Source organism: Dreissena polymorpha, chromosome 2, assembly GCF_020536995.1.
Source record: "Dreissena polymorpha isolate Duluth1 chromosome 2, UMN_Dpol_1.0, whole genome shotgun sequence".
Lineage (NCBI taxonomy): Eukaryota > Metazoa > Mollusca > Bivalvia > Myida > Dreissenidae > Dreissena > Dreissena polymorpha.
Window position 1 is genome coordinate 93161137 of NC_068356.1, and position 25791 is coordinate 93186927.

General features: G+C 35.2%; 2 protein-coding genes across 6 annotated transcripts in view; one reads left to right on the top strand and one right to left on the bottom strand.

Moving 5' to 3' along the window:
* LOC127868077 (uncharacterized) overlaps positions 1-25791 on the bottom strand; it is a 361273-nt gene that overhangs the window by 332935 nt on the left and 2547 nt on the right. The window contains exons 2-4 of one of the 5 annotated variants that reach the window (XR_008043872.1): positions 23049-23341; positions 17777-20693; positions 15903-17236 (exon numbers count right to left, since the gene is read on the bottom strand). Coding sequence is in view for 1 of the 5 variants with exons in the window: in XM_052409679.1 (XP_052265639.1) it covers positions 20500-20693; positions 23049-23341 (487 nt within the window). In the remaining 4 variants the exon portion in view is untranslated. Of the gene's footprint in view, positions 1-15902; positions 20694-23048; positions 23342-25791 lie in introns of those variants that run through there. The other 4 variants (XR_008043871.1, XR_008043870.1, XR_008043873.1 and 1 more) reach the window with 4 other exon arrangements.
* On the top strand, positions 1234-10207 carry LOC127869905 (WD repeat domain phosphoinositide-interacting protein 3-like). The gene is made up of 5 exons (XM_052412563.1): positions 1234-1242; positions 2165-2190; positions 3127-3231; positions 4721-4842; positions 6695-10207. Exons 1-5 carry the CDS (start codon positions 1234-1236, stop codon positions 6799-6801), a joined length of 369 nt encoding a protein of 122 aa, XP_052268523.1. The 3' UTR covers positions 6802-10207.

A 25791-nucleotide genomic window follows, 5' to 3' on the forward strand; every position in this document is an offset into this window, starting at 1 on the left:
ACAGGCTAGTGCGGGTTAAATGTCAAACAAGCACATAACTTTCCAAGTACCAATAGACATTTGTTCTCTTTCTGTTATGATGTATCCTCTTGTTGTTACTGGCTTTAATGCCAACACAGGCTAGTGCTAGTTAAATGTCAAACAAGCAACATAACTTGTACCCAGTATCAATAGGCAGCTGTTCCTCTATCTGTTATGATGTTATCCTCTTGTTGTTTACTGCCCATGATGCCACGCACAGGCTAGTGCTAGTTCAATGTCAAACAAGCACATAAACTTGTACCCAGTACCAATAGACAGCTGTTCCTCTATCAGTTATGATGTTATCCTCTTTTTGTTACTGTCTGTAATGCCAAGCACAGGCTAGTGCTAGTTAAGTGTCAAAACAAGCACATGACTTGTACCCAGTTTAATAGACAGCAGTTCCTCTATTGTTCTGATGTTATCCTCTTGTTGTTTAGTGTCTGTAGTGCCAAGCACAGTCTAGTGCTAGTTAAGTGTCAAGCAAGCACATAACCTGTACCAAGTACCAATAGACAGCTGTTTCTTTTTGTTATGGTGTTATCCTCTTGTTGTTTAAGGCCCATGATGCCAAGCACAGGCTAGTGCTAGTTAAATGTCAAGCAAGCACATATCATGTATCAAGTACCAATAGACAGCTGTTTCTCTTTCTGTTATGGTGTATCCTCTTGTTGTTTAATGCCCATGATGCCAAGCACAGGCTAGTACTAGTTAAATGTCAAGCAAGCACATAACATGTACCAGTACCAATAGACAGCTGTTCCTCTTTATTTTATGATTTTATCTTTGTTGTTACTGCCCATGATGTCAAGCACAGGCTAGTGCTAGTTAAGTGTCAAACAAGCACATAACTTGTACCAAGAAACAATAAACAGCTGTTCCTCTATGGGTTATGATGTTATCCTCTTGTGTTTACTTCATGATGCCAAGCACAGGCTAGTGCTAGTAAATGTCAAACAAGCACAAAACTTGTACAAGAATTTAAAGACAGTTGTTCCTCTATATGGTATGATGTTATTCTCTTGTTGTTTGTTTGCGTCTGTGATGCCAAGCACAGGCTAGGGTAGTTAAATGTCAAACAAGCACATAAATTGTACCCAGTACCAATAGATAGCTGTTCCTCTTTCTGTTATGATGTTATTCTGGTGTTGTTTGCTGTCCATGATGCCAAGCACAGGCTAGTGCTAGTTAAATGTCAAGCAAGCACATAACATGTACCAAGTACCAATAGACAGCTGTTCCTCTATCTGTTATGATGTTATCCTTTGTTGTTAACTGCCCATGATGCCAAGCACAGGCTAGTGCTAGTTTAATGTCAAGCAAGCACATAACTTGTACCCAGTTTAAATAAACAGCTGTTCATCTATCTGTTATGATGTAATCCTCTTGCTGTCTGTAATGCCAAGCACAGGCTAGTGCTAGTTAAATGTCAAACAAGCACATAACTTGTACCCAGTATTATAATAAATCTGTCTCTATATTCTCAACAGATAAGTGTATGAGCTCTAAACAATTTACTTTAAATTGGTCTATTTTTGATGTTACTTTATTTAAATTGATATTCAATTCTATTGTTTGTGATTTTGATTCAAACTCTTCCATCTTATATACCTTTTTGTAAGACTTGTCACCTGGATAGTGAACATGGCATATAGTCCATTAGAGCCTATGAGCCCAAGCTCACACCCTTGTCCTTAAACCTTTGATCTGACAGATTGCACAATTGATTGGGTTTGATTGGGTTTTGAGTGATTGCTCTTTCATGTTTCAGATTGATGTTTGTAGCACTATATGCAAGAGTAATTGATGTTGTGACACCTGTTGTTTATTGATTAAAAGGATTACCATGTTGTGAATATTTTTGTGACAAAATTAATAACTCTTAATTATATAATAACTATAAAAAATATAATATTATTATAAGCAGAAAAATATATTATTACTTAAAACAAATGCGTTATTCAAATTATATTGTGTGGTGTTGTAAATTGTTTGCTGTTGTTTGGTGAAAAGAACAATATAAAAGTTACGAACATACAAATATAGAACATACAAATATACTATTTATTGTTCATTCATTTCAGGGCACTTTAATACGAGTCTTTGATACAAGTAATGGACAGCAACTCCATGAGCTGCGTAGAGGAGCCACCATGCTAACATATACTGGTATGTCTGTGAACTATTTTATTTGGAAACCTTATGTATTTGTAATAGTAAGGTTTTATTATGTTTTTTATAACCATGCCTACTATGTTGTGCTTAATACAAGATGATATTTAAATCGCCTCCAAATATTCATATTGTTCTTGGTTTAAACTCACCCACTTATACAACTTAGCAGGACTTTGCAAGACCCAAACATTGTTGTGAATATGGCAATAAAAGGGATTAAAGATTGCATGAAGCATGAGGAGATGGAAAATATTTTGCATTAGTGTTTCTGATGACTGATTATTATTTAACAATAAAAAACAAAAGTATTTTAAACACTTGCAGAAATCTATGCAGAGTACTTCAACAAATAATTTGCCATTCAGTGTTGACTTGCTGTGACATATTTCACTGATTGATGGGTTATTCTCATTCTTATTAATATTATTTTCTATTTCATTGAAGCTTTTTTTAACATCAATAAAAACTCAAGGTGGTATAGTTGAATTGAATCAACCCTGTTTGTTCCTGCTATATATGCATGAGATACTGTTTAATATGGCACATGAACAACAACAAAACAACGCATTGCAGCTCTGCGATAAAAGTAATAATGCATATGATGGTCCTCCTGTCAGTGCGAAATTTGTGGACAATCGTTGGCAATTTGTAATTAGTAAGTCCTTCCATAGTATAGTGGATGTGATGTGTGAATGGAGAAGAAACCATGATTTGTAAGGAAGAAACCATAATGTGTAAGGAAGAAACATCAAGTTTGTTCTTTACCAATTGTTCTTTCTTAAGACCTAAATAACTGTAAGGCATTCTTGTACGTTCTACCACATACATATTTGTATCAGTAGACCTCAGATTTTAGTTTACCGTAAGTCCAGCTACACGGAATAAAAAGTGTCACTGTACTACAGGCAGGAAACCTTTTTTATATTTCAGTATAAATTTCAATGTGGACTCTACATTGCTGTGTGTATCTAGTGACCACGGGACGGTGCATATATTTTCTACAGAAGAAAACGCCAAAAAGAACAAGCAGTCCAGGTTGGTTGTGACTCAATATCGTCCCTATGGCTAAAGGAAGTTAGATTGAAGTGAAAAAAAGTATCAAATTAAATAATAACTGATGCAGTATGAGTGTAGCAAAGTAAATATACTTTAGATTCTTTAGCTTATATATTTGTTTCATGTTTAATTCAGGAACCAGCCCCAATTTCCACACGTACAAGGTTTTCATGGCCATATTTAGAAAAGAAGTCGGGTAAAATTGGGATTTTTCTAATGGCCAAAATTGGGATGTAAAATATGTGGAAAATTCTCTCCAACTCTGTGTTAAAGAAACATACCCAATATTCAATTGTAATGCCAAGGTTGGTAAAATTATGCTCATTCAAGTTAGAAAATTTAGCTTGACCTCACAATTATTATTTCTGAATGCTTTGAGCAGTTCATACATTAATGTATAGCTTATCTCAGCAATCGGGAGGCTATGTAGCTGTTAGTTGGGATGTTGCAACTTATGGTACAAGGCACAAGTCAACCACCTTGCGAATTGATGTTTAATGATTTGCAAAAACAGAGCCTTCTGAGAAAACTTGGCTTTATGCATGTGTGTTAAGTATCATCCCAGGTTAGCCTGTTCAATCAGCACAGGCTAATTAGGACACCTCAGCTGGGTTTTTATGCTCCCCCAAAATTTATTTTGGGGGGAGCATATAGTCGCCGCTTCGTCTGTCCGTCCGTGTGTCCGTGCACATTTTTGTCCGGGCTATTTCTCAGCAACTAATGACCGGAATTCAATGAAACTTTATGGGAAGCTTCACTACCAAGAGGAGATGTGCATATTATCAGCGGGTTCTGGTCGGATGATTTTTCACAGAGTTATGGCCCTTTGAAATTTTCTATACAAAAATTATTGTCCCCCCAACTACTGTGCCATCAAGTCGTTTCCTTTTATCTGAATATATAGTGTAATGTTGTGACAAAAAAACAACTTTGGGGAGCATCACTCGTCTCTGACGGTTTCTTGTTGTTTAAAAGAGACTTCATTGAAATGGAAAATTCCATAAAATGGGAAATTGCCGTCCCTGATTAGCCTATGCGAACTGCTGAGGCTTATCTAACGCATGTGAATTAAGCTCAATTTTTCGCAGAACGAGGCTCAATGTAATTTTCAGCTCAGCAATCAGGGGGATATATAGCTGGTAGTTGGAATCAACCACCTTGCTCGCCGTGCATGTAACCTTTCATATGTGTCTTGTTCTGAGAAAACTGGGCATAATGCATGTGCGTAAAGTGTCGTCCCAGATTAGCCTGTGCATTCCGCACAGACTAATCAGGGACGACACTATCGGCTTTAACTAGATTTTTGGTAAAAAGGGACTTCCTTTAAATGAAAAACACATTTAAGCAGAAAGTGTCGTCCCTGATTAGCCTGTGCGGACTGCACAGGCTAATCTGGGACAACACTTTACGCACATGCATTATGCCCAGTTTTCTCAGAAAGCGTCTCATATAATCTGGTGTATTTCAGCCTGGCCGGTGCAGGATTCCTACCAAAGTACTTCAGTTCCAAGTGGAGCTTCTGCAAGTTCCAGGTTCCCGGTGGAGCACACTGCATGTGCGCCTTTGGCTCCGATAGCAATGCTGTGATAGGTGGGGGCGCCTATGATTGATTTTGTTTTGTTCTTGTTTCTGGTGCTTAGGAAACTATTGTAGCTGCGCTCTGAAAAAAATGGGCTTGAGGCATGTGCACATTTGGCTCCAATTGCAATGCTGTGATAGGTGGGGTTTACTTATGATATCTTTTGTTTTCCTCAAGTTTGTGGTGCTTAGGAAAACACTTGAGCCTTTCATTTGGGTCAAGGTCACTAATATCAAATATAGAAAACCATCTTTTCACTAAATAACTTTACTATGTTGTAAGGTATACCGCATTCTTTCGTTTATAAGACGCATTTTTAAGACTCAAAGTAATAAGTTACAGTGGGGGTCTCGTCTTATAAGCGAGATACTGGTGAAAATAAACGAAATTAAAAAAAAAAAATCGAGTTTACTTGGCTTACGCTGGCCAAATTGGACAGTTGTCAGTTGTTTGAATCATCGCGGCAGCCATTTGCATTTTCTCTAAAGTCGGTGATTCGCCAATTCATGCATAAACCAAATCGTATCGATAACTGTATACATACCGCTTTTCTAATATTCACATTTATCCGATAATCCAATTTAATTACAACATCACTTACGAAAAAATAATCCTAAACATTTATGACGATAAATATGTTTAGGAATTTCATAAACACAGACATATGCCTAGGACATTTTTCAGAAGTGTAAAGAGTACAGTGCATTATGGGACAAAACTTTCATTGGACGAGCGAATTTAAATTTAGATTGAATGCAATATGATCATGTACAAATTTTTTTGATTGCGTCATACGCAGCATGTAAAAATTGTGCTTCCCGGGGACTTTCTGATAACGGGTAGAAATGAAAGTGAATATGTATTAACAGTTACACTGCGTTAGCATGTAAATAAATCGTCTGGATTATTACATTTATTTTTCTTACACGTACTGCTCTGATAGGGAATACATGCAATAAACACTGACTCGCGAGTTTTTCACACCTTTATTGACATTACACAACAGATTAACACCAATTAGCTGTCAAAGGTTGTTTAACCTCTAAGCGATTAAAATCAGTTAAATGGACGGATAGAGTAATGAAGCTGTGATCGTCGCCGTCTTTGTACAGGATTGCCGAATTAGGAATTTCAGATTTCCAGTTTGCAAAGTCATTTTTATTGCAAAATTCTACTTTTCCATAGTCAACAACAATGCATGAAAGGAAGAAGTATTTTAGCTCATACGCCCATTGTATACAACAACAACATTTTCGATCTTTTTCTGATTTCGAAATTACTTTCAATATTTATGTACTTTACAAAATATAAAATTCTTGAACAAAAAAAATGATGATTTTCTTCAACCTTCTGCCATTTTTCAGCCGATGAAAACGGCAAAATTTGACTGAGTCTTATACGCGGGTCAGTCTTAAATCCACCCATTATAAAGTCCGAAGTCGGGGTGCGTCTTATAAGCGACGGCGTCTTATAAGCGAAAGTATACGGTAGTGCTGAACTTTGGTGTGTAAAGAGCATATATTAACCCTTTCAGTGCGGGAACCGAATTTTAAAGGCCTTTGCAAACAGTTTGGATCCAGATGAGACGCCACAGAATGTGGCGTCTCATCTGGATCCAAACTGTTTGCTATTCTGATAGTATTCTTTGAAAAAAATGAAAGAAAATGCTAATTTTAGAAATTCAGCAGAAGACATTTTAGCAGACGACAAATTTCCCAGCATGCAAAGGGTTAAGACTAAGCTTAGGATTGCATTTGATGCCAGTCAGGTCAAGGTGAAGGCCACTACAAAAAAAAACTAAATTTAGCCGTACTCAATCTACTTTAAACTGTTTATTTGTATATTATTACTGGTTTGTTTCAGTTGTGTGTGCGGATGGCAGCTACTACAAATTTTTGTTCAATCAGAAGGGAGAGTGTAACCGGGATGTTTATTCCCAGTTCCTTGAAATGACGGACGATCGATCATAGTTGCTGTTTGGAAGTTATCACAACCGTGATGCTTAACATTTTTTAAGATGGAAACTCTGTAACATCAAGATTCACATGGACCAGCGCATAGTAGACCAGCCCACCTAAGACTGAAGAATAGTCTCGAATGCTGTTGTTTTATATATTTGAACTCACAAGTTTTGGAGTCTAAAACTAAGGTATTCTTTACTATGAAGTATGCATTGATTAATTTGGGAACGAATCCAACATTTAGTGACATACACAAGACATGTGATTATAAACATTAGCTGTGAAGTGTTTAGAAATTGAGAGTGGATAAATTCTAGTAAAGAGGGTTAAACATTAGTCACTCACTAAAGTCAATGCAGTGATGCCTTGATTGTTGCATTCTCACCATAGGGTGATGAGCCATTATGCAGTAAATCATAGAAACTTTGACAAGAAAGCAACTTACAGATTGGAAGCCGGGTGCGTTTTGACTTAACGTTAGTTTTATGTAACTTAACATTTTTTAGCTTGACTATTCTATATGAAATATATATAGTGGAGCTATCCTACTCACCCCGACGTCGGTGTGCGCATGCAAATGTTAAAGTTTGCGTACCACCCCAAATATTACCTATGTCCCTTGACACATTGCTTTAATATTTTGCATACTTCTTTACCAACAAGACCCCAACCTATAAACAAGAGCAGACAACTGTATCAAGCATTTTGTAAGAATTATGGCCCTTTTTTCACTTAGAATATGCATATTATTGATAATCTATGTTAAAGTTTGCGTGCCACCTTAAATATTTTCAATGTCCCTTGACATATTGCTTTCATATTATGCATACTTCTTTACCAGCATGACTCCAATCTATAAACAAGAGCAGACAACTGTATCAAGCATTTTGTAAGAATTATGGCCCTTTTTCCATTTAGAATATGCATATTATTGATAAATCTATGTTAAAGTTTGTGTACCACCTCAAATATTTTCAAAGTCCCTTGACATATTGCTTTCATATTTTGCAAACTTTTTTACCAACATGACCCCAATCTATAAACAAGAGCAGACAACTGTATCAAGCATTTTGTAAGAATTATGGCCCTTTTTTTGTCCTAGTAACTGAATATTTTGTTAAATTTTGTGTTTAGATTCATTTGACTTCTAAAGTATTAAAGCTATTGCTTTCAAACTTCAAATATTTTTTTACTATCATGAGGGTACTGTACCTGGCAAGTTCAATTTGACCTTGACCTTTGAATGACCTTGACTCTCAAGGTCAAAAGAATAAATTTTAGTTAAATCGCCATTACTTCTTTATTTATGATCAGATTTTATTAATACTTTGACAAAACAGCACTTACCTGAATACCACAATGGATTCCACCCAAACAATACCCCACGCCCCAACCCAGAATCCCTGCCCCCCCCAAAAAAAAAATTAAAAAAATACTCGCCCAAGCTATTGCTATCAAACTTGAAATAAAATCTTATTAGTTTGTTTTATGTGTTTACATATGTTCAATAGATTTTGGAAAATATACCTTGACCTTATTGAATAATATGAACAATTTCCCCATGATGGCTTACGTTATACTGTCAAGCTCTCAAAATAGTCGAGCGCACTGTCCTCTGACAGCTCTTGATATAATATACCATGCTGGACAATTGAGCCGCGTTCTGAGAGAACTGGGCTTAATGCATGTGCATAAAGTGTCGTCCCAGATTAACCTGTGCAGTCCGCACAAGCTAATCAGGGACGACACTTTCCGCTTTTATGGTATTTTTAGTTTCAAGGAAGTCCCTCCTTACCAAAAATCAAGTTTAGGTGGAAAGTGTCGTCCCTGATTAGCCTGTGTGGACTGCACAGGCTAATCTGGGATTACACTTTACACACATGCATTAAGCCCAGTTTTCTCAGAACAAGGCTAAATTAATCAGAGGATCATGGTTTTGATTCTCAGCCGGCTTCATAAGTTTTAAACTTTTGTGATAATAGGGTAAGAAAAATACATTGTCTCCCTGACTCTGGACTCGAGGAGGGCAGTCTCAGTGATTGGCATATGTATGTGCGCCTTGTTTTGGTAAACCAGCTCACCCAATAAAAGTTTGATTTGGTTAACTGTTTGCCATTACGAAAATTCTGTTGATTACCGGTACAACACAAAATCTTCTAAAACAAACATGCAGAACCTTCATCACATACCTTGTTGCATAAAGGTCATTCAATGTGGGTATGAACAAATGTTTATTTGATAAGTTAAGGATTTTTAGACATTTGTAAAAAGCATTTCTTAAAAAATATTACTTTATTAATGCCTTTACTATAAATCATGTTTTTGTGTTGTTTTTTGTAAGGAATATAATTATGTATTACCATGACATTCTTGATCCATAAACTAGTCAGAGCAATTGAGCTAAATTTGGCAGCAGCTGTTTGTTGGACAAAGTAAACACACTTGTAATAGCTGAAATATTGAAAAAAAAATGAACATTTCTTTCTCATATTAATATTATTTCAATTCAATAGCAAAGCGTTCAGATAATTATCAAATGTGCAAGATAGGCAGGAAAGAATTTTGGTTCGAAACTTACATAGCATTTAATAGTTTTATGTAAAGATATATTCTGAGACAAAGCAAAAGTTGTTAATCCCTCGACAACATGGGAAACAAAATGACCAGTTTAATGATAGCTCTGGTTGTTTATAGGAGCATTGAATGTCATTTATAACTTTTTTACACACACAATTGTCATAATGGTTGTTATTTCAACAATGCTGTTTGTCATGCTTTTACAGCATTTAGATCAATCTTGTTGATAAAAGAAAATACACACTTTTGTTTACCTGCATTCATGGCGTCCACTAGGGTTATGTAAAAAGATATGTCAAAAAACAATGGGATGGCCGTAAGGGCGTGTGAGTTTTCTTATTTGATTGATTATTTATATATTAACCTTTTCCCACTTAAAAGCAAAGTCAAAAAGGGTTATATGCAAAAAGCATAAAACCAGAACAGCCTGTGAGTAACTCGCAGTCTTTTCAGGTTTTATGCTGTTTGCTGCTCATCAGTATCTAAGGGTTGGAAACGAAGCCTTTAAAAAAATGAATCTAGTAAGAAAGGTCTTTAATTTGATTAAACTTTGTAAGGGACTACAAATGCGTCAAAATATGTATCTAAGTGGTGAAGTGTTAAGGGATTTGTGCAGACCATGTTTGCAGAGACATGCCATATTTGCCTGGGGAAACCTTGCTTGCATTTAATATTTATGGCCATTTTGTTGTATATCAAAGGTTGATTGTACTAAAATGTACAAATATTTTATAATCATTTTGCATAATGATTATTTGTTGTATTCTATTTGTTGCCTGTTTAATGTTTTCATGTGAAGTCTGATTCAAGATACATGTCTGATAAATCTTTTATATAATTTTTGTTTTGTTTATGTTTTTCGCGAGTCATTCCGTTAAAAAAGTTCATGGTTACTATTGTCACCAAAGTCCTGCTTATATTGATATCACATACAGATTTTTATTATTGTTCCGATGAATCAATGAAAATATCAGCATAACTATGCTAAAAACTCCTCAGGAGTATTTGTGGAAGGCTCATCATTGAGGACATACATGTAGTCGATATATACGAAAAAAGCTTTTGTTAAAGATTGATATGTTAGAGGAGTGTTTTATTTCAGAATATTTTGACAGCATCTGTATCTATTCAGCCAAATTTACAATATTAGATGATAAGACATGTTGGAAGACATTTTGATGGGCATGTTTTTTGTGCAAGCCTCATCATGAACAATATAGTGCATACCATCTGTTAACTGTTAGTGCATCATTTTACATAAAATTATTATGTTACTATGTGAATGGTTGTAAAAGTGTAACAGTGTAGGTCTTATCGTTCTATTAATAACAAAATAGATCTCAACCAAAATATTTGACCAATGGGAATGCATGTACCATTGAAGCTTTGGCATTCATTGGGAATGTATTTTAAATAAATGCTAAGATTGAGCTTATTAATATACCTAGTCCACGTGTGAGACTGGTGTCCATTGTTAATATACCTAGTCCACGTGTGAGACTGGTGTCCATTGTTAATATACCTAGTCCACGTGTGAGACTGGTGTCCATTGTTAAAGCGGGTATATACGATTTTTTATGTGTGTTTATTTGTAATATATTGATAAAATATGTTACAATTACACAAAATAGACAAGAAAAACTATACATTAAAGCCGAATTTCATAAAATGCAGCAAAGAAAAATTAGCGGCCCGAGCCGATTGTGACGAACATTTTTTCCTACAATAACCGAAGCATTCGTCTTTGTATTAGGATTGGAGTTAGTGTTCGTGTGTCGTATGAATAGATATCGTTGCAGAAATTCAAATAAACCGTTAAACTAAGTTTAGATTCACATTGTACATGTATGATATACATGCTGGCGAATTCGGCTGTACAGCCGTTTTCAATTTGAGAATTAAATATCTGGCTTATTTCGCATTTTTCGACACATGTTCTTCTTAACTTTTATTTTAATTTATATTGAAATATATATATAATTAGTTTTTTACACATTTTATATAAATTCATAAATATTTGACAAAATCGTATATACCCGCTTTAATATACCTAGTCCACGTGTGAGACTGGTGTCGATTGTATATTTCCAGTCACAAGCAAAGTGAAACCAGCATAAAATAAGAAGAGCCTTCAAGTAACTTGCAGTCTGTTCAGAGTTATGTTATGTTGGAAATGAAGACTGTAAAACTTGTATTAACTAAGAACCTTGGTTTTCTACGGCAGTACAAATAGGTTGAAATACATATCCGAGTGGTAAAGGGTTCAGATTGATCTAGTTTATACCACCTTGACACTGGCTCTGTTATCACAGCTTTCTGTACCATGACCAATCATTATTGGATTTAGAATCATGCCTTTTCAGGGCAATGACTGACAAATGAACCTTGCTCTGGAGAATTGTTGTTTAAGATATTAACCGTGCTCTGTGAAAATAGGATTTAATTCATGTGCGTAAAGTGTCATCCCAGATTAGCATGTGCAGTCTGCACAGGCTAATCAGGGATGACACTTTACGTCTAAACTAGATTTTTGCTAAAAAGAGACTTTCTTTACACGAAAAATATCATTAAAGCGGAAAGTGGTGTCTCTGATTAGCCTGTGCGGACTGCACATGCTAATCTGGGACGACACTCTACGCACATGCATTAAACCCCTTTTTCACAGAGCACGGCTCGTATGTGCATTAAGTGTCATCCCAGATAAGCTTGAGAAGTCTGCTACTATGCATATGCATTAAGCCCTGTTTTCCTAGAACAAGGCTCAAATACAGTTTAAGTAAACTAAGTTACTAGACAACTGTCAAATCATGAAGAGCACCTTTTCTGAATGGCTTAACGAAATGTCATACACAACCTGTTGATCAATCAGTTATAGATACTGACTTTTCAGAAATTCTTGAACTAAGGAATAATTTGAGGTTGCTTTCCTGCAATACTTCGTCTGACTCTGTGGACAATGCGTCTTCCATGCAATCACGAGGTCCCAGGTTGGGTCCCCTCCCTTGGAACATTATCAAAATCAACACCAAGTACTGGTTCTACCCAGGAAACAGACTCAAGTTTCTCAATAAGCATTAGGCTTTTGATACAATAAAATGATTTGAACTATTAAAATTGGCCAGTGTCAATGTTTTTGAACTATTAAACTTGGCCAGTGTCAATGTTTTTGTTTTGTTGTCAAACTGTTTTACTGCGGTTGTGTAGTGGATGAGGTGCCCAACTAGTGATCAGGAGTTTGTGGGTTCACTCCCTACTCGGGGAGCATTCTCATTATCTCCTCCATAGACACCAAGTACTGGTTCTTCCCATAAAATGGACTCGACAGTGTCGATATCTGCCTATAATAGGCCTTCCTGTAATAGTCAGTAATTGACTGTAGGAAGTACGAAGTAGAAGAAAAGGGCATACTTAGTATATAAATAAATGCTTCCAATTGGACTTGGACATATAACAACTTGTACAGGTATTTATTGTTGAACAAAACTTAAGTTACATGCTTCTTAAATGTGTTTAATGTTCATACATGTATATGTATGTGATTGTTTTGTGTTAACATGCACCACAGGTGGTTAGCGTGTGGCTATGATATTAATTAGTAAAAACATAATTTTGAATGAAAAATAATCAAATTATAACGAAAAATCAACTTTTCTGAAAAAAAAATCGCCATCAAATATATTTGATAGTGATTTTTTTTTCTCCAGAATACTTTAGTTTTCATTATAATTAATTTTTCATTCAAAATGAAGTTTTTACTAATAAACCCTTTACCACTTTGAAGTAAAGTGAAAATGGCTATGTGCAAACAGCATAAAACAAGAACAGCCTGAGAATAACTCACAGTCTATTCAGGTTTTATGCTGTTTGCTGCTTGTCAGTATCTAAGGGTGTGAAATGAAGCCTTAAAATCTTGAATCTAGTAAGAAAGGTCTTTCTAAGAGACTACATATGCGTTAAAATACGTATCTAAGTGGTAAAGGGTTAATATCATAGCCACACGCTTACAGCCTGTAACTTGCACATGGTAACTAAGGAATACCGGTACTTTTCATAAAAGTGGTCAATTACAGAAAGTATGTAAGTTTTAGAACTGCATGAGGTGTTACTATCGACAAAGAATTTTATTACATGTTTTGTATATACTGGTATATATTCATATGTTGATCATTCAATCATATATTTTTATCTCAGACAGATGTCTAAAATAACTACTGCTCTGTAATCAAATGAATCATGTTTTTGCTTGGACAGTATTTTACTGACCAACATGTTGTGTATATTCAATGTTTTGCTTGAAACAAATACCTTACAGATATTGTGTACATACAATAGATGTTTATAATAACCTTAAAAGGATAAATTATGAGAGATATGAACATTTGTTTTCGTTTTACCTTACTCATCGTGTTTACAGATTAACAGAAAAAAGTTGATTTTAAGAAGTTTTGTTATTAGCATTCCATGCTATTTGAATAATGGTTAAACGCTCTTTGGGTGCTCAACTGGAATGGCTCATGTTGATTCCTTGAAGTTGAATCACTGAAGTTTAATATTTTAATGTGAATATAAATTGTTCTTCATTCATGCTTGTTTGCAAAGTCATGCATGAATTTCAATATTGGAACGATTTATTATAATTTATGTTATTGCTTTTTGTATGCCACTTTCATGAAAACAAGCAATTTCTTTGAATTGATTTTCCCTAGAAAAAAATTTGTGTTTATGGATGTGTGCAAATCCCTTGATATACGGTATAATCATACAAACAATAATTCAGTGTATGGTATTGTTATTATGCATTGCAATTCTCCTCATTTATATCTACTCACCCATGAAGTTTCATGTTGAAATCTTCTAGTATATCTGAGATATAGGCTTGAAAAGTTACATCATACAAAAACAACAAAGGGAAATAACTCTTAGCTAAGAAAGTGTAGGGTAATGGTTCTTGTGCATGGCACTTCTTCCGATTGATTTCTACACAACAATAAAGTTACATGTAGAAAACTTGTATCGTATTTGAAAAACAGCCCTGAAAAGTTCCATCAAACAAAAACAACAAAGGGAAATAACTCTTAGCTAAGAAAGTGTAGGGTTATGGTGCTTGTGCATGGCACTTCTTCCGATTGATTTCTACACAACAATAAAGTTACATGTAGAAAACTTGTATCGTATTTGAAAAACAGCCCTGAAAAGTTCCATCAAACAAAAACAACAAAGGGAAATAACTCTTAGCTAAGAAAGTGTAGGGTTATGGTTCTTGTGCATGGCACTTCTTCCCATTGATTTCTACACAACAATAAAGTTACATGTTAAAAATTTGTATCGTATTTGAAAAACAGCCCTGAAAAGTTCCATCAAACAAAAACAACAATGGGCAATAACTCTTATTTAAGAACGTGAAGGGTTATAGTTGTTAAGCATGGAACTTCTCATTAATATCAATAAACCCATACAGTTTAATGTTTAAGTCTTGCATGTTATCTGAGATATAGCCCTGAAGTTACATCAAATAAAAAACAAAACAAAGGGCAATAACTCTTATTAAATAAAGTGTAGGGTAATGGTGCTTGTGCATGGCACTTCTTCTCATTGATATCTATACCTGAAGTTTCATGTTGATATCTTATACAGTTTCTTAGCCCTAAAAGTTTTGTGACAAACGGACTGACGGACAATGCTAATTCTATATCCCTCCGCCTTTGGCAGGGGATAAAAAGGGGGGCTCGTTTGCAGAACACCTGTTGTGGGCGATTGGTCGATCAGCATCCAGCAGGACAAAGTGTGCTCAATTAGTTTATATTGATCATGAAATTTGGTAATAATGTTTATGGGCATAATTGCTTCTTTCAGTTCAATAAGCAGCCAGATGGCATTAAGCAGTTTGCAGCCTAAATTCCTTCCTTTTATATCATTTACATCATCTCAACATTAAGGTCATTTAGGTGTAGAAGTTTTAAGAACAAAAGCACCGCATAACGGGTGCCACGCTCGTCTGTGGGTGCAGTTTTGAATAGAAGAAAGCTTGTCAGATTATTTTTTTTAAGGTCACAGTGACCTTGACCTTTGACCTAGTGACCCAAAAATGGGTGTGGCATGTAGAAGTCATCAAGGTGCAGCTACATATGAAGTTTCAAAGTTGTAGGTTGAAGCACTTTGATTTTAGAGCCAATGTTCAAAACCTTGATAAAATGATAATGTTTTAGCACGATGCGGACGACAACTGACACGACAGGACACAACGAGCTGGCTATGACAATACCTCGGGTGTTCTCGGAAAACAGCCGAGCTAAAAATCCTCAAAGCAGGTTAAGCTGGCATAATTCTGCTAAAAATTGAAAAGCTAAAGTTTCTTCCTATACAATCATCTACACATTTAATTGTGTATGCAGTGAAATTTCATGCAAGATCCACTATTTTTGCCAAAAAATCATTTGCAGAAAAGGAACTCCTTGACTTAAATTATCAATCTGAACATTTATCGCTAAATGGATCAGAACAAAAAAAAATTAAATAAAGTATGAACAAACATACAAAACTTCTATTTTATTCCCTCAATTTTGTAACAATAACAATATATTTGCATAGACATATATAAAATACATTTCATAAACTATTAATTTAAAAAGATAGTATTATGTCATGCAAACTCACGGTTATATTTACCAAAAAAACCCACAAAAGGTACACAAATATGCGATTTTTTCCCATGTCACACTCATACCGGTATTAAAACAAGATGCTGCTTAAAATAAACACATATGCCCTGTTGGAAGTCGTGTCAGTATTGGTTAATTTTGCCAATAGAAGTCTTGGTTCAAATATAGTTCAATGTCAAGGTCAAAATTATGTAAGATGATTTGGATGTATTGAGGGTGGTCATAGATAACATCCATGCTTTGCAGCAATAGGTACTTATCTAAGAGGAAACATGTCATTCCTGTTAAATCAAGTATTTGACCTTCTAGATTAGGTTTAACCAAGATTTCACCTTATGAATTAACCATAGTCCAAACATAGCTCAATGTTTAGGTCAAAATGAGGTCACCTGAGGTGGTTGTAACCAGTGTTCAAAGATATCATTCATGAAAGCTTAACTAGAAGCATTTTTGATATGAGGCAAAACATGTCACTTAAGGTTAACCTCAAATGGACAGACAACCGAACAGAAAAGCCAATCGCAATATGCTTCTCTGCATCAGTACCAGGGGTCATAAAAAAAGAGTAACCAGTTGAAGAAACACATAACAATATTTATAACAAGAGCACCGCCTTGCAGGTGCAGACCGCTCATCTATTTTTCTTTTTAAAGGTGTAGGGACCTATCTCAATTTCAATCACAAAGGAGGGAGGGGTGGAGTGGAGAGGGGTGTATAGTGTGGGGGTGTGGTAATTTATTACATTATCTTCCAAAAATGCCAAAAAAATGCAAAAAAATATTTTTTTTATTTTTTTGGGGGGGGAGGGGGTTTCTTGTGTGGGATGGTTGGACGGCATTTCAAAAATAAAATAATAAAAATAAATATTGTGTTTTTTAACCATGTTTGAAAAAAACAACAGATGTGTTTGTCAGAAACACAATGCCCCCTATTGTGCTGCTTTGAAATTAAAAAAAAAAATTGTTACCTTTGACCTTGAAGGATGACCTTGACCTTGAACTTCCACCACTCAAAATGTGCAGCTTTTTGACAACGCCGCTTTGAAATTAAAAAAATACCTTTGACCTTGAAGGATGACCTTGATCTTGAAGGATGACCTTGACCTTGAACTTTCACCACTCAAAATGTGCAGCTTCATGATAACACCACTTTGAAATTGTTATTTTGACCTTTGACCTTGAAGGATGACCTTGACCTTGAAGAATGACCTTGACCTTGAACTTCCACCACTCAAAATGTGCAGCTTCATGAGAACGCCGCTTTGAAATTTTATTTAAAAAAAATTGACCTTTGACCTTGAAGGATGACCTTGACCTAGAAGGATGACCTTGACCTTGAACTTTCACCACTCAAAATGTGCAGCTTCATGAGAACGCTGCTTTGATTTTTTTTACCTTGAAGGATGACCTTGACCTTGAACTTCCACCACTCAAAATGTGCAGCTTTATGATAACGCCGCTTTGATTTTTTTTTTTTTTTTTTTTGACCTTTGACCTTGAAGGATGACCTTGACCTTGAAGGATGACCTTTACCTTGAACTTCCACCACTCAAAATGTGCAGCTTCATGATAACGCCATTTGAAATTATTGTTTTTTACCTTTGACCTTAAAGGATGACCTTGACCTTGAAGAATGACCTTGACCTTGAACTTCCACCATTCAAAATGTGCAGCTTCATGAGAACGCCGCTTTGAATTATTTTTTTTTTACCTTTTAGGATGACCTTGACCTTGAAGGATGACCGTGACCGTGAACTTCCACCACTCAAAATGTGCAGCTTCATGAGAACGCCGCTTTGAAATTTTTTATATTTTTTTTGTTTACCTTTAAGGATGACCTTGACCTTGAACTTCCAGCACTCAAAATGTGCAGCTTCATGAGATACACATGCATGCAAAATATCAAGTTGCTATCTTCAATATTAAAAAAGTTATGGCCAATGTTAAAGTTTTTGGACGGACAGACGCCATATATTTGACATTTGACCTTGATGGATGACCTTGACCTTCACCTTTCACCACTCAAAATGTTCAGCTCCATGAGATACACATGCATGCCAAATATCAAGTTGCTATCTTCAATATTGAAAAAGTTATGGCCAATGTTAAAGTTTTCGGACAGACAGACACCATAAATTTGACATTTGACCTTGAAAGATGACCTTGACCTTGACCTTTCACCACTCAAAATGTGCAGCTCCATGAGATACACATGCATAACAAATATCAAGTTGCTATCTTCAAAAGTGAAAAAGTAAATGTAAAAGTTTTTTTCGGACTGACATACTGACGGACAGTTCAACTGCTATATGCCACCCTAACGGGGGCATAAAAATTATTTTTTTGGGGTGGGGGTTTGGGGGGTATAGTGTGAGAGTGTGGTGGTCATTTATTAGATGATCTTTAAAAAAAAAATAATGGAGGGGGGATTGAGGGGGAATTCGGGAGGGAGGGGGCGTGGGGGATGGTTTGGGTGGAGTCAATTGTGGTATGTCAGGTAAGAGTTGTTTTGTCAAAGTATCAATCGAATTTAATCATAAATAAAGAAGTTATGGCAATTTTAGCAAACTTTAATAATTTGACCTTGACAGTCAAGGTCATTGTAAGGTCAAGGTAAAATTCAACTTGCCAGGTACAGTACCCTCATGATAGCATGAAAGTATTTGAAGTTTAAAAGCAATAGCCTTAATACTTTAGAAGAAAAGTGGATCTAAACACAAAATGTAACCATATATTCAAAGTTACTAAGTCAAAATAGGGCCATAATTCCGTAAAAATGACAACCAGAGTTATGCAACTTGTCCTTTACTGTCCCCTTATGATAGTTTGCGAGTGTTCCAATTATGAAAGCAATATCTATGATACTTTAGGGGTAAAGTGGACCATAACACAAAAATTAACCAAATTTTCAAGTATAAAGGGCCCATAATTCCGTCAAAATGCCAGTCAGAGTTACATAACTTTGCCTGCACAGTCCCCTTACGATAGTTAGTAAGTGTTGCAAGTATGAAAGCAATAGCTTTGATACTTTAGGAAAAAGGTGGACCTAAACACAAAACTTAACCTAATTTTCAATTTTCTAAGTATAAAAAGGGCACATAATTCTGTCAAAATGCCAGTCAGAGTTACATAACTTTGCCTGCACAGTCCCCTTAAGATAGTTAGTAAGTGTTGCAAGTATGAAAGCAATAGCTTTGATACTTAAGGAATAAAATGGACCGAAACACAAAACTTAACCAAAATTTTCAATTTTCTTAGTTAAAAAAGGGCACATAATTCTGTCAAAATGCAAGCCAGAGTTATCTAACTTTGCCTGCCCAGTCCCCTCATGATAGTAAGTAAGTGTACCAAGTTTAAATGCAATAGCATTGATTCTTTATGAGAAAAGTGGACCTAAACGCAAAACTTAACCGGACGCCGACACCGACGCCAAGGTGATGACAATAGCTCATAATTTTTTTTCAAAAAATAGATGAGCTAAAAATAATGAAATTTTAACACCGCATATATCTAAATATCCAACAACCTAATATAAACACAACATATCAAACAACATAGTTTAAAGAATATTAAAACATTATCTTAAAGAATTAACAACAAGACAAAACAACAAAAACAATTTTGAATCTTGTTTCTTATGTGAAAAGAATCCCACTTCATCAGTATCTACATAATCAGGGCATGATTTATATTGATTTATTTATTGCAATGTGTATACTTGTACATATAACAAAGTCATTCGTTTTTTTTGCAATTTTGTTGGAACATGATAGTATAAAATCATAATATTGCCAGTCTAATAGCACACAAAACAATTTTACATTTCATAAAATATATGTCTCATTATATACTTCTAATAGTGCAAATAATCATTTTCATTAAACTCCTCAGCATTAAAACTCATCATAGTAAGTAATAGATACAATATCTTAATGAAAACATCATCTTTACAGATACTCTTTCCGAATACATGTACAACAAGAGATGTGTTTGTCAGAAAAACAATGCCCCCTATAACGCCGCTTTGAAATAAAATTTCAATATATCGTTTGGCAGGTTTAGAAATTATCTCCCTTTTAAAGCTTATTACTTCCCTTGGATTGGATTTTTTTACTTTTGACCTTGAAGGATGACCATGACCTTCCACCACTCAAAATGTGCATCTTCACGAGATACACATGCATGTCAAATATCAAGTTGCCATCTTCAATATTGCAAAAGTTATGGCCCATGTTTAAGTTTTCGGACGGACGCACAGACTGATAGACTGACAGACGGACTGATGGACAGTTCAAGTGCTATTTGCCACCATACCGGGGGCATAAAAAAACATCATCCTTTTGTAAGAAGTCGTCCAGCATAAAATATATTTCATTTTAACAAGTTATCTCATTAACATAACAATATAATTCTTCCAATGTTTTAATCAATTCCATTACTTACTATTACAATGATTATTTTTTCACATAATTCTACTCCTCTTTTTCAATCCCCTTTCCATCATTTAATACTGAATGAAGTTTCTCTCGGAGTCCAACAAGAAACTGCCTCCCAAACTGCAGTGCATAGAAGCCTCCAACAAGGAAACAACTGACACCAATGGCACACATTCCAACAAACAGCAGGACAAAGCCAAGAATCACCGTTCCAATCGCCAGCAATGTGCCTAAAAATTGGAATCACTTAAATTAGTGTACAAAATTGCATACTTTTATTATTTAACTGCATAACCTGGTTGATTAAAACATTAATGGCAAATTAAGCTAACCCATTTATGCCTAGTGGACTCTCCCATCCTTCTAAATTGGATCCATTTATTTCAAAAATTAGGGATGTCTAGTATATTTATTTCTATATTTAGAATATTTCTAATTGAGCTAACCCATTTATGCCTAGTGGACTCTCCCATCCTTCTAAATTGGATCAATTTATTTCCAAAATTAGGGATGTATATTTATTTCTATATTTAGAATATTTCTTACAGAAATACCTTTAAGCAAACAGCGCAGACTCTGATGAGATGCTGCATCATGCAGCGTCTCATCTGGTTCTAAGCTGTTTGCAAAGGCCTTTTTTGCTAGACGCTAGGCACAAATGGGTTATTTGTTGGATCAAGCTTAAGTAATTTGCATATGTTTGATAGTAACATTGCTCTCAAAATTAATTGTATTTGGATTTAAAATTTACAGACTGTTACCTAAACTGGCCGGTTTTTAACTGGACGTAGTTTATCTTCTTGAAATCTCTAAATCATCGCATCCATGATATGCTACTCACATTAAATAAAGATCAATCATTGTAATGACTAAATTGTTAAAGGCCATTTGTTAAACAAGATCATATACAAATAATACAACATTTTGCAAAGTTACTCTTTGAAAAGGATTTTTTTGTGCTTCCCTGTGGTCTATAGGGAAAATCAGTAAAAATATTTGGTAATTCACTGCTTCACGCATGAAGGAAATATGTCACATTAAAACATATGCATATTTTTCACAGGTTCACAATAACTTCTTATAACTCCTTGTGCCAAATAAATACAGTATATTAAACCAACCATCAACGATTCGGGGCTTACATTTTTATGTTTTATGATTGCTGTGGAATTGTCCATTCAAGCTCTCTTTAAAAATGTGAACAAAATTAATGGCTTCAAAGCATAAACTAATAGAAAAATTTGTTTATTTCAGTTGATGTTCATTTTTCAATCTACTATATGAATTAAAATTGCTAAACAACTAAAACCAACAAATTCCCTGTATATACCGTAATTATTCTATGTTTTCAGAAACTCTAAGTTTTCAGACACCCCTTTTTTATGAAAAAATAATTATTTTTAGTGACTCTTAATTTTCGGACACACGAGTTTTTGTCCATAGTTAATGTCTCTAAGTTTTCGGACAGTATATTTTACAGCGCTATTTTACCAAATTTCGGTCCTGTTTTTGATATCTAATGACACTTCGATCATGGGGTTTTACAACGAGATTAACATCATAAAACATGGCAGGTGCATGCCTGAGGGCAATGGACCATTACATTTGCGTTATTGGGTAAATAACCTTGTAAACCGGTATTAAACAATGGTTTCGCCCGATAGCATAAGCGCTATAATGACAATTACCAGGGGTAGTGCCAATTAACAGTTAAATTATCTACCGCAATGGTACTACCCCTCCTCAGTAAAATAACTGTGACAAATACTAAACGCATCAAAGTGTGATGCACCCTATTGCAAGTTTTACGAACAATGGAAGGTGTTAAACAACAACTATCGGAAATGAGCAAACAAAGAATTCATAGTTTGCTTTTTTATTGAGTTAATTACAGGTTCATACTAGCGAGTATCGGTACATCACATGCTCATCTTTGAACTCGTTGGTAGAAGTACAACCTTGTAGTAACTTTCTGTCAAATAAATTAAGCATTTAAAATTATTTAAAATGCAGTGCAAACATATATTACTGTAATTTATACTATACGGCATGGTATTTTACAAGCGCATGCTATTACTGGTCGTTGATACAATTGAAACTATTTTTGGACACTTCAATTTTCAACTCTAAGTTAGGACACCTGTATTTGTGAATATTTTTGGTATTTAAGTATTCGGACACGAAAAAAACCAATTATTTTTAAGTGTCCGAAAACATAGAGTAATTACGGTACTTCAATGACTTGTTAAAAATATAAGGGAAAGAAAAAAGAATTGTATAGCTCTAAAGTATTAACAAAGTGCACCTGTTAAAAGCTGTTTCATAAATAATTAAATAAGCTTTGCTCTGGGAAAATGGGGCTTAATGCATGTGCATTAATTGTCGTCCAACATTAGCCTGTGAAGGGATGACACCTCTGCTTTAATGGATTTTTGTTTGTCTCTTCTGAACCAAAATCCAGTACCTGTAAGTGCAAAATGTCGTCCCTGATTATCCTGTGCAGACTGAAAAGGCTACTCTGGGACTTTACTGACATGCATGAAGCCCTGTTTTACAAGACCATAGCCCATATGCCAGTGTTATACCTTCAAAGAAGAGAAACCCCAGGAAAGTGAAGATCAGACTGCTAACCACAAACACCATGAAGGTTGCCACTGGGACCGCGATCAATCCCAAGGTTACGATGAGGTAAACACTGCAGATTGGATGCTTGACTCGAAACAGCTTGATTTCTGACCATTTGTCTGCCATATGGAAATGCTCATACAAAAACTTGCAGAATTCTGTGAATGGGTTCTGTTCCTCATGGTATTCAACTTCCCCATGATCACACTCTCTCGGTGTGCTTGCAACCGTGTCAGCCATCAAGCTCATGGTGCTGAAAATATGGGAAAACAACTAAGTATATCTGCGTAAAGTATTGTCCCAGATAAGCCTGTTATCCCCTTCCCCTCACAGGCTAATCAAGGACGACACTTTCTACTTAAAAGGCATTTTTTGTTTGAAAGAACTCCCTTCCGAACGAAAATCCACTCTTTGCAGAAAGTATCATGCCTGATTAGCTTGTGCAACTTATAGTTCAGGACTATAATTTAGAAACCATTTTAAATAAATAAATTTAACTTATGATTGACTAGTTAGTAGTAGTAACACACAAAAAAGATATTGCAGTAATATTGCTACACAGAGTGTTTTTTTTTACTTATGATTAACCTTTTACCAAAACAGAGATATGACAATAATGTCATTTAACAGACAGCACTCTTCATCTTAAAATTAAACAGAGTTAATGGGTCTGAAAATCTTATGTATTAATAACAATATTATTTGGTCATATAAAGACTACTATCCAATGATACGCTTGACCGGCATGAAGAGATACTATTTTAGTTTTGAATTTACTGGAATACTACTAATTTAACCAATATTATGAAAATAAGTAGTATAATATTAGCAAAGGGCCTTACTTCTTTTGCTATAAAGAAGACAACATATTCTGATAATTCCTTACATCAAAGACAATTAACCCTTTCCCACTCGGGAAGAAAATTTAAAATGGCTATGTGCAAACTCGCAGTCTATTCAGGTTTTAGGATGTTTGCTGCTCATCAGTATCAAAGGGTTAGAAAGAAAGCCTTAACAAGAGCTGTCAAAGGACAGCGCGCTCGACTATTCGAGTGCTTAACAGTATAACGTAAGCCATCATGGGGAAATTGTTCATATTCAATAATTTATTAGATGATCTTTCAAAAATAAGAAAAGGAAAAAAAAATTTTTTTGGAGGGGGGGGGGTAGGGGGTTGTGAGAGGGGGGTATAAAGTGGGGTGTGGTAATTTATTAGATGTTAAAAAAAAAAATTTTGGGGGGGTGGGGGGGTAGGGGGGTGGGGGGGAGTGAAAGGGGGGTATAATGTGGGGTGTGGTCATTTATTAGATGATGTTTAAAAAATAATTTTGGGGGGGGGGTGGGCAGAGATTGGGGGGGGGGAGGGATTCTGGTAGGGGCGTGGGGTATTGTTTGGGTGGAATCCATTGTGGTATTTAGGTTAAGTGTTGTTTTGTCAAAGTAATAATAAAACGTGATCATAAATAAAGAAGTTATGGCAATTTAAGCAAAATGTTCAATTATCTAAGTGTAAAAGGGGCCATAATTATGTCAAAATGCTTGATACAGTGGTCTGCTCTTGTTTATAGGTTGGGGTCATGTTGGTAAACAAGTATGCAACATATAAAAGCAATATGTCAAAGGATATAGGAAATATTTGGGGTAGTACGCTAACTTTAACATAGATTTATCAAATATATGCATATTCTGAGTATAAAAGGGGCAATAATTATGACAAAATGCTTGATAGAGTTGTCTGCTCTTGTTTATAGGTCGGGGTGATGTTGGTAAACAAGTATGCAAAATATAAAAGCAATATGTCAAGGGACAATGAAAATAAAAGGGGTAGTACGAAAACTTTAACATTTGCTGCATATTCTAAGTGGAAAAGGGGCCATAATTATGACAAAATGCTTGATAAAGTTGTCTTCTCTTGTTTATAGGTTGGGGTCATGTTGGTAAACAAGTATGCAAAATATGAAAGCAATATGTCAAGGGACAAAGAAAATATTTGGGGTAGTACGAAAACTTTAACATTTGCACGCAGACGCTAACGCTAATGCTCACGCCGACTCTGGGGTGAGTAGGATAGCTCCACTATATATATTTCATAATAATAGTCGAGCTAAAAATGTCAATTTATAAAGAAAGGTCTTGAATCAAATTAAGCTTTCTAAGGGACTACGTATGTGTCAAAATACTATTAAGTGATTATTTTGCTTTTGTTCAGACCTAGTCTTATTTATAAGACGCGCAAAGAATTTAGAGATACTTTTTTATATGGGCTAAATTCTTTGGAACGTCTTATCGGTGAAGGACCCATTATGTGGTGGACACCAGAAAGTTTAAATTTTCATAAATTTGCGTAAAATTGCAAAATAACATTACCAACTCATTCAGTTTTAGTTCAGAAGTCCATTTTTACCTCAAATATCGCCGAATTGAAGTTAGAAAGGCATACATTCTTCAGTTAAATTTCTGCTTAAATCGCAACAATATCACTGACCTCCTGCCATATTATGAAACAGATTTGTATATCAACCAATCAGACGAAGGCATTATGGTGTAACGTGTACGCGTAATTTTATTTAACATGAGCTTTTAACACCGACTTTTACCTTACTAGATCTAGTATGCTCATCTTTGTCGATTTAATAAGCATATGTTCAAAACAGATATGGTGCAGTTTCTATTCACTCTTCTAAGTTTCAGCAACTTTTTATG

Excerpts from the sequence above, each read along its gene's own strand:
- LOC127869905 (XM_052412563.1), top strand. Across the intron at positions 3,232-4,720 it reads AAAAAGAACAAGCAGTCCAG|CCTGGCCGGTGCAGGATTCC; the intron begins GTTGGTTGTGAC and ends GGTGTATTTCAG. Across the intron at positions 4,843-6,694 it reads CGATAGCAATGCTGTGATAG|TTGTGTGTGCGGATGGCAGC; the intron begins GTGGGGGCGCCT and ends GGTTTGTTTCAG.